General features: G+C 45.0%; 1 protein-coding gene across 1 annotated transcript; it reads right to left on the bottom strand.

The window, feature by feature from the left end:
- Positions 1 to 3,410: 3,410 nt before the first annotated feature.
- Positions 3,411 to 7,545, bottom strand: LOC129773120 (uncharacterized). Its single transcript, XM_055776679.1, has 2 exons — positions 3,562 to 7,545; positions 3,411 to 3,512 (listed from the first exon to the last, which is right to left on the bottom strand). Exons 1-2 carry the CDS (start codon positions 7,543 to 7,545, stop codon positions 3,411 to 3,413), a joined length of 4,086 nt encoding a protein of 1,361 aa, XP_055632654.1.
- Between the last annotated feature and the right edge of the window lie 2,625 nt (positions 7,546 to 10,170).

Below are 10,170 nucleotides of genomic sequence, written 5' to 3'. Positions count from 1 at the left end.
GACCCCACCAGTGGTAATCCAACTTGGATTTCGTCGTGTAGTTTTTTCAGTTCGGTTTTGACGTTATTCGTATTGTGTGTTTTTCTTTCCGCGTTTTAAATTGGACGCTTCGCGTAGTGTGTGATGAGCAAGAAGAGGAAGGCTGGCTCGAGACCTGCAAAAAAGCGCTCGCACTGAACCGAGCCTTCGCGAGTATGACACCACATCGAACAACAGCGAAGTAGGCGATTTCGGCGCGTCGGTCGAAAATGTGAACGCCGTTAACCAGGCAGCAACCAAAAACAATTTCCCCCCGCTGGTGGCGGTCGCTCTTGACAAACTCATCAGCGAATTCGCATCGATGGGTGTTACAGCAGAGTACAAGCTGTGTGGCATAATTCAGTCTTTTTCCAAGCAGTTAACATTGTTTGGTTTCCGTCATCATAAGGGCTTCTTTGGTGCCTTTGAGATTGCATCAATGCATTAAACTGACGTTATGGCGAAGCAGGCGTTAAGGTTGTGCTCCAAAAAATATTTGGGGAATACCAAGCATCTTGAATGTCTCACTGGAATGTTATAAGTTATTTAGGTTCGCGTGCCAGTCGCAAAACTGCCTTCAACTAGGATTGCATTTGCGCTAATATTGATTATAATGAAGCATTGCTACTGTTTTCGACGTTGTTGATATTAACAAGAAGAGTTTATTTCGCTTGTTTAGTCACCAAGAAAGAAAATGTCGTTCTGGAATTTTGTATGTGATTAGGTTTCGCTTATCAGTAGCAACAATTCCTCCACTAAGGGTGACAGCTGCGCTTCTCTCGAGCATGAGAAAGTAAAGCAACTTTTTTTGAGGCTAGTAATATTACGAAAGTGTTTCTTTTGAGAGTAGCGCAAAATGATGAGAAGTGTTTATGTTCCTAGTAGTTTCAAGCCACCAAAGTATGGCTCTGTATGCATACTATGGCGAACGCTTGTTTGGCGCTTCGTTTACGTTGTACGAACGATGCCTAGAGGTGCGATTGCTTTGATGCAATACTAAATAACATGTAGCATGATATTTGATACTTGCAAGTGTTGCCATTGTTGTTGTTTCCATGCGGAGCCAAAGATATATTGATGTAGTTATGAGATGTGGAATAATGGTGCTGGTGTAACATATATATAATCGACTGTAGCCGAGTCTATGTCAGCTGCGAAAAAGGCCACCGGAATAGCGTTCATGGTAAATTTCAGAGATTATTCTACTAAGCAGTTGTTTCGAAAATTTCACAGCATTATAGAATAATAACCTAAGGTATAAACAATCGACTTATATAAAATAACACCGTAGTTCTACGTCAACAATGCGGTCGTATCTTGGACACAACCTCCTATAATTTTTTCAGCATTGAAAACAGTTAGGCAAACAAAAAAAACAACGAACTGATTTTATTTACAAATATAAGTGCAAAAATTGCTATGTCAAATGACAAGTCATACGGTCCCGACGAGGCCTTTGCAGCCAAGTGGCCCACGAGAGAACAAGCCCAACCGCCAGCCTTGTATTGGATTGACTATGAATATCCTCATCCGGAGAAATCGAGAAAATTTCCCTAACGAAAAATTTCTAGACCGGTACTCAGAAAACTTTCTGTTGGCGCTTACCCAATTAGTCCTACGTTGTGTTTTTTTTTCTTTTTCAGCTCACTCCGTAGCAGCAGACGACACAGGTAAGTTCCAGGTTTTTCCTTTTCAGGTCCTTCAGCAGCAGCAGCGACGGCGAACAGCAAGGGAAGCAAGCAGCAGCGTACTAACGGCGTTTCCAGCGAAGTCCAGGTGAGTAGAAACAGGTAAGTCACTTTTTATTTCTCTTCATAAATTTCTATTCAACTATAACTATACACTCGAATGTTTACTACTGGTCTGCTCTGCATACGAAATGGAACTGACTCGGCTTAGCTGACTCGGTACATTTCTCATGATCATTATCGGCTGCCGGATTGCCAGAAAACAGAAATCAAATCTCGTCTAAAAACGCGATCGCTAGCACAAGCTATGACGTGTTCTCAAAATGTCCCTATAGTAATTATCAGAATCAACATACCCGCCGCCTTGATGAACTATCAACAGAACGTAAACAATAAACTTTTTCTTTATAACACATTGTACAGGTAGGTATTTATCTTAATTTTCTAGTTTTTTCTTCTTATTTTCAGATGATTTCTTTTCAGGAACCAGGACCCGTTGCAGTTTACTCATCTCGTCGATCTTCTTCAAAAAACTGCCGTGGATTGCGGTACCAGGCCAGGTAAGTCTTCGTTTCTTCGATCTTCGTCTGGCTGCGGCAAGAGGCATATTTTGTTGATCGGCCGCGTGATGATTCCCTTCGCGGTTCGTAGGCTAACAACGCGTATTAAATTGTCCTTTCCAGGATGAACGGTGACGATACGACCAAGTGGCCAACGGATTGTTGGCAGCGACTCATCAGCGAGAATCACCATGCGCCCGGGTTGGATTTCATTATTTCGGGCGGCATATTTCGTGTCTCGAATCATCTCCTGCAGGTACTCCTTTCTCCAGTGGCTCCAGAATCGTTGGACAAGCAGCTGCCAATTTGGATACATCCCGAGAGCGCTGATTGGATGATGCTGGTAGTCTGGGTCGGGCAGGGCGGTGAACGATGTTCCGATGAGGAAATGTGCCGGTGTCAGCGCTGCTAGGTCGTTTGGGTCGTCGGACATGGGCAGCAGAGGACGAGAGTTCATTGCGCTTTCAATTTGGCTCAATACAGTGTAATAGCCTTCAAAGGAAAGGCGAGTGTTTCCTAATTGGCGAAATAAATGTTTTTTGGCAATTTTGACTGCCGCTTCCCAAAGGCCACCGAAGTGTGGTGCCTTTGGAGGTGTCAAGTGCCACGTTATACCACTCTGGGCGCATGTGGAGGCTATTTCTCCCTGTTCCTTTTGACTGCGAAATCTGGCAAATAACTCTATCAGTTCTCCTTTCGCTCCCTCAAAATTTTTGCCATTATCCGAATGGATGTGGGCGAGGATTCCCCGTCTTGATATGAATCTGCGCAGGGCGGCTAGAAATCCTGGAGTCGACAAATCTCCCACCAATTCTAAGTGGACAGCTTTGGTGGCGAAACATACAAAGACTGCCAGGTAAGCTTTTGCGGGGGAGGCACGCTTATGAATCGGTTTCAGATACAGTGGACCGGCATAGTCGACTCCTGTGACCGAGAATGGACGACTTTGGAGGACCCTCGAAGCTGGCAATTGGCCTATTTGCTGCTGCAAAAGGACAGGACGATGGCGGGAGCAGCGAAAGCAGTTCCTAACTATACTTTTGACCAGGTTTCTGCCATCGAGTGGCCAGTAATCTTCACGCATTGCGGACAGCAAAAGACGCCCGCCGCCGTGGAGAAGTTTTTCGGTGATAATATTCGCTAATCAGCCGTGAAAATGGATGATTTTTGGGGAGGAGGGCAGGATGTTTCGATTGGTAGGGTAGCTGAGAGAGATTGAGCCGACCTCCAACTCGCATAATGCCCACTGGGTCCAGAAAAGGGCGAAGGCGCCAAGTGGATGAATGTTTCGAAACCGAATTTTCTCGTTGTAGTTCTCTGATTTCTTTCTTGAACGCATCTTGTTGAGCAAAGCGGATCAGAAGCGCATTGGCAGAGGCAAGCTCTGCTACAGTAAGTATTTCTGGGTTGATGTTATTCTCGTGGGTTGTTGCAGATGGTTGGGTTTTAGCACGAATTTTGGCAATAAAACGGAGACAGTAACCAACGACGTGAAGCAGACGGGTGTACGACGACCATCGAAGGAACCATGAATTGACGCTGGGTGTAGTTTGGACAGAAACGACGACGATTTTCTCCTCTAATCCTTCTTCAGGTACGGTGTATGTGTTCGAGATAGGCCAAGCTTCCTGCGGGTGTGCCAACCAGGCTGGGCCATGTTTCCAAACATCGCTACATATGAAATCATCGATTGACATTCCACGAGAGACAAGATCGGCGGGATTCTCTGTTCCGGATATGTGGTTCCATCTTCCTTCGTGTGTGTAGTGTTGCACTTCCGAGACTCGATTAGCGACGAAGGTCTTCCATGTGCTGGGTGGCGCTCGAAGCCAGTGCAGACATACCGCTGAGTCCGACCAGAAATACGATGCCGTCACGTTTACGCCGATGGACTCCTTCACACGATGGTGTAGATGTGCCGCTAACACGCAAGAACACAGCTCTAATCGCGCGATGGATAACCGTTTCAGGGGTGCAACTCTGCTCTTAGAAGCCAGTAGACGTATTTTAACGGTTCCTAGGGCGTTCGAGCAACGAACGTAAAGACATGCTCCATACGCAGATGTAGATGCGTCAGCGAAGGTGTGCAATTCCACGGTGGCCTCTGGGAGAAATGCGTAACGGTCAACTCTGTAGACTGCGATTTTTGGTAGCTCGTGCCGAAACTGCTGCCATTTCACCAGAATAGCGTTTGGAACCGGATCATCCCAGCCGCAGGCAAGCGACCACAACTCCTGCATGAGAATCTTTGCTCGAACAACAACTGGGGCAATCAAACCGAGAGGATCGAACAACCTAGCGATGTCGGACAAGATCGATCGTTTCGTGGAGGGATCTTCACGTGGTAGTATTTGCGAGTCGAAGCGAAGTTGATCCGTTTCTGGCTCCCAACGGATCCCAAGAGTTTTGATGGTTTCATTAGGGTTGAACTGCAAACTTGATTTCGTTCCAATTTGCTCGTCTCTTAAGCCTTGAAGTACCTCCAGACGGTTCGAGGTCCACTTCCTCAGCTCAAAACCTCCTCTGCTGAGCAGTTCGGAAAGCTCCTTCCGAAGTTGGGTAGCTTCCTCGACGGTGTTAGCTCCTCCAATGAAATCATCAACGTAAAAGTTTTTTCGTAGCGACGGACCTGCCAATGTATATGCGTGACCTTCGTCAATTGCGAGCTGTTGGAGCGTACGGGTGGCTAGAAAAGAAGACGGCGCTAGCCCATAAGTTACGGTCCGCAGTTCATATGTTAGAACGGGAGTAGTCTTGTCGAAACGGAACAGAATACGCAGGAGAGGATAGTCGTCTGGATGTTGAAGCACTTGCCGATACATTTTTGTGATGTCTCCGACGAGAGCCACCGGATAGGTGAGAAATCTTAGGATAATTGAAAGAAAGTCCTCCTGTACCACCGGGCCAACACATAGGGCTTCGTTTAAAGAAAACCCGGAAGAAGTACGAGCCGATCCGTCGAATACCACCCTAACTTTGGTGGTCGTACTTTCTTCCTTTATCACAGGGTGGTGTGGAATGTAGTAGGTTTGAGAGCTTGTTCCGTCGTCCGTCTCGACCAGCCGCATGTGGTCGAGGGAGAGGTACTCTTCCATGAACTTGTTGTACTCTTCCTTCAATAACGACTCTCGGTTCAATCGTCGCTCAAGCTGCTCATATCGTCGAAAAGCACTGTTTTTGGACTCCCCTAGCATCGTGCTGAAATCAGGTTTTCGAGGTAATCGGACGACATAGCGACCCGTTTCATCCCTAGACGTTGTAGCTTGGTAGAAATTTTCACAGTGGCGCTCTTCAATGGAGTAATTGTCACCGATGGTCAGTTCCTCGGTTTTCCAAAACCGCTTCAGGCTCTCTTCGAGGGTCATTGTCGAAACTGCAACAACGCGAGTAGCTTGATGTTGGGCGGGATTAATCGTGCAAACGGATCCCGTGACGACCCAACCGAACACGCTATCCACCAGAATCGGAAGATTTTCTGCCAGCTGAAGGCGAGCGGTGCTAGGGAAGAACGAGTGTAAATGCTTGGCACCCAGAACCATGTCGATCTGTTGACACTTGTTGAACGATGGATCTGCTAGCGCCAAGTTCTCAGGTATCTGCCATTCCTTCACTGGGATGTCCTGCGCTGGAAGATCTGCAGTAACGGTGTTCATCAACAAAAATTCGACGCCGCATTCGAACTTGTCATTTCTTGATTTTATCCGAGCATAAATTGACTCTCGGATATTCTTCGACAGATTCCCAGCCCCCTGGATAGTAATGTTCACAGGGTCCCTCCGTAGGTGCAACCTGCGAGCTAAACGGTCGATGATGAGATTCGGCTGTGAGGCGCTGTCAAGCAAGGCACGAGCTATATGGTCCTGACCGTACGCATCGACGATCTTCACCAATACCGTCAAAAGAAATACATCCTCACGAAGCTGTGGAGCAGCTGCACTGGCAACAACCCGGGGAACAATTTCAGTTTCTGAAGCGGAAGTAGCGGGATTCAATTCTATCGTAGGGCGCGTACTGGACTTCACTGCTTGAGTCGACATGGAAGTACGAGCAGAGGATGTTTCGTTGTTTGACCTCAAAGCCGCGTTGGAGTGCAGCAAGCTGTGATGACGCTTGTTGCAATGCTTGCAGTTGAAATGTGACGGACAGTGACGAGCGATGTGATCACCTTTCAGACAATTATGACAGAGACGCTTATTCGAGACGAGTTGTTGTCGTTCGGAATTAGAGAAGCGGATGAACTTTGAACATTTCATCAACTGATGTTCCTGGTTGCATGCCGGACACTGATTGGCAGAGTTGGAAGTGGAAGCACACGATGACAAGCGGAAATGAGATGGTCGTTTAGAAGCAGGCGAGGGCCCAGACGAGGTGGATGCTAACTGATGATGATTCACTAGAATCGATTCCAAAACTCGCATTCGACGCTGAAGGAATTCGATCAGACAATCGTAGTTTGCGTGGTTGTTGGTCGATGCGTGATCTTCCCACGCTTTGAGGGTGTCGTCGGGAAGTTTCGTGCACAAGAGGTGCTCGAGAATGCTGCTCCAATAATTCGTCGGTTCTCCTAATTGACACAAGACCTTGGTGTGTCGTTGGAATTCGTCCACCAGCGCATGTAATGATGCAGCTGTTTCCTTCTTCGCCGAGTGGATGTCAAAAAGAGCTTGAAGGTGCCTCTTCTTCAAGAGGTATTCATTAGCGTATCTGTCGACAAGAGTTTGCCAAGCCAAATTATAGTTCGCGGAGCTGATTGCGATTGATTCAATCAGCTGTGCCGCCTCACCCTTCAGTGCCGCTCTTAAATAGTGGAACTTTTGGATAGCGGAAACGTCGGAGTTCGAATGGATTAATGCCAGAAAAGTGTCGTGAAACCCTAACCACTGCATGTAATCTCCGTTAAATTCTGGAAGGGAGATCGTTGGCAATTTCAACCCAGAGAGAGCGGAAGCATGCGAACCAGATTCAGGGATTCGAGAAGCTTGGTGAATAACATTTAATTTAGAGCTCAAATCAGCTTTAATTCTGAACAGTCGAGGCTCAAAGTCGGCACGAATTTCACGGTTGATTTGCCTACCCTCCTCAGTCTGCTCAAGATCCTCCAGTTGCGCCTGCACCTCCTCCAGAGTAGCCCACATGTTGTTGAGGTATTCAAGTCGAATTGGCACCTGTGCTTGGTCTCGTTGTTCGTCGTAGTGTAGAATAAATTCCTCTGCCCGACCCAGAGCATCCATCATGGTAGTCCTCCTTGAAGCCAACACCACGTGCTGTGGAAGCGCCATCTTGAGAGTTGACAATGGCGAACGATTCGCGATGGCGGGAGACGAGGAATCTGTCGATCGAAAAGACCACGGTAGACCTGGATAGCGAAGGTTAAGCTACTTGGAATGGTACTCACCAGTTCCAAGGCCAAATAATGCCTTGAATTTTTATAAAGATATGCGTCGAAACGTGTCCACGCCCGACTGGATGATGAAAGTTCTCGTTAACTGGATACTATCCTCCAATCTGCTGTGCTGATATCCCAATTACAAGAAGCGTCGATACTTTCAGGACCACCAACGAACGGCTGAGATGCAATGGCGGAATAGCGTGGTTTGCTAGCACCTTGTACTCCAAATGTGATAGCGCTGGATGGCCGAAATACAATGGCGATTGTCACTGGCTCACAGTAGACAATAGGAATGTCCGAATGAACAATAGTCGACCGCCGGTATGGCGGGAACAAGATGGCAGCGCCCGATGGATCGTCCCACGTGTTTCTATGGATGCAGGATCCCTGACGGTATCGACGATCCTGGTCACGGCACCAGTTTTATGTTGGCGCTTACCCAATTAGTCCTACGTTGTGTTTTTTTTTCTTTTTCAGCTCACTCCGTAGCAGCAGACGACACAGGTAAGTTCCAGGTTTTTCCTTTTCAGGTCCTTCAGCAGCAGCAGCGACGGCGAACAGCAAGGGAAGCAAGCAGCAGCGTACTAACGGCGTTTCCAGCGAAGTCCAGGTGAGTAGAAACAGGTAAGTCACTTTTTATTTCTCTTCATAAATTTCTATTCAACTATAACTATACACTCGAATGTTTACTACTGGTCTGCTCTGCATACGAAATGGAACTGACTCGGCTTAGCTGACTCGGTACATTTCTCATGATCATTATCGGCTGCCGGGTTGCCAGAAAACAGAAATCAAATCTCGTCTAAAAACGCGATCGCTAGCACAAGCTATGACGTGTTCTCAAAATGTCCCTATAGTAATTATCAGAATCAACACTTTCAATTCAATATCCTTTATATCTGTGTCACGCGCGCGACGCTCAACCTTATGGAGATAACTTTTATTTTTCTTTTAAATTAATATAATATAAAAAAAAATAAAAATAGTCTATCATCACCAAGATTATGATGGACATAATAGAGAGGACATAAATACAAATAAAAATAAAAAGATAATTTTAAAAAATAAGTAGTTTACATAATATAATCCGTTCAAAAAAAAAACTTTGTCAGGTTAATCCCACATTAAATTATCCGTTCATATAAAACATCGTCAGTAACAATCTTCGTCATATATCGGTCGGCTGTTAATGAAACACAGCTTTTACGAAATACAGTGCCTCTTAATTTTTTTTCTCTATTATAGTGATTTTCAACACATCTCGGCTGGTTCGTCAATTTTACTTCCATTTTTGGAAGAATGTCGGGAGTGAGAATTGAACTCGAGATCTCTGCTTGAGAAGTATGGATGTTATCACTACGCCAGATCGCCTCCACGCCTCTTAAATTCTGAAAGTGTTGTTGCACGTTTAATATGTCTTGGCATCGAGTTGAACTCATTTATATCTTTGAAATACAACGAATTTTGTGAAGCACATGTCAAGAAATTGGGTGTTCTCAATTCATTCGCGTTTCTTGTGTTATAACTGTGAGAGTCATGTATGAAAATTAACTCAAACTCATAATCGTACGCTGGTTGAAATATCTACTCGATTTGGAAGGCGTTGGTCAATTTTCGAATTCCATCATTGGTATGGTATCCCTTGTTCATTGCAACTATCTTTAGCTTTTTTTTTTGTATATTCGGAAGAAGTACTTATCAACTTTTTCATCAAGTGGTTTTTAAAATCGTTATTTTTAGAAATTTGTGTAGGATTGTATTGTAGTATTGTTTAATAAATTGTTTACTTAAACATACTGAAGGATATAGGAAAATATGAAGAAATATGAAGCAAAGTGTCAACAAAATGGGATGGAATCGAGGATTCAAGTTTTGCCAAGACAATGACTCAGAGCTCAAGACATATAAAGTTCGTACATGATTACATTACAATTGCTCAAAAGTTATTGATATTCCTCCTCAACCTTCCGTCATCAATCCCAGTAAAAAACTGAGGAAGTTACCTGTGTAAGAAATTCCGAATACATTAAAAAACTCGTAGATAAGGCTAAAGGCAGCTCAAAATAGTTGCAATGAACAAGGGATACCATACTAATGATGGAATTCGGAAATTAGCCAACGCCTTCGAAATCGAGTTCAGATTCCACCAGCGTACGATTATGAGTTTGAGACAATTTTCATACATTAGCACATACATTCGCTATTGGTAGAGAAATAAAAAACAATTATTCTAAAAACAGATAGCAAATCTTTTAACCCTCATATGACACTATGACTTTATCTAAATAGAATGTCCCGAAAGCTTGGTTTCGATTTTCAAAACAAGGGAAAAGAGATCTGCATGGTGGAGTACGATTACGGGTTTGAGTCACTGTAGCTCTGAGACAGATGTTTTTGACTGAGCTAAAACCACAAATGCCTGGAGTATGGGTGGAAATACATTTAAGTTATGGTGAGCAGTTCCTCAGCCTCTGTTAACATTGCCATTATCATGCCGTATAAACTTTTCCCTGCT

Source organism: Toxorhynchites rutilus, chromosome 3, assembly GCF_029784135.1.
Source record: "Toxorhynchites rutilus septentrionalis strain SRP chromosome 3, ASM2978413v1, whole genome shotgun sequence".
NCBI lineage: Eukaryota > Metazoa > Arthropoda > Insecta > Diptera > Culicidae > Toxorhynchites > Toxorhynchites rutilus.
Note: the sequence above shows the minus strand (reverse complement) of the source record. Positions and strands in the feature narration are given on the sequence as shown.

Coding starts and splice junctions, on each gene's coding strand:
- LOC129773120 (XM_055776679.1), bottom strand. CDS start 7,545: ATGGCGCTTCCACAGCACGTGGTGTTGGCTTCAAGGAGGACTACCATG. Junction 3,513..3,561: donor AACTACAACGAGAAAATTCG/GTTTCGAAACAT, acceptor TTCTGGACCCAG/TGGGCATTATGCGAGTTGGA.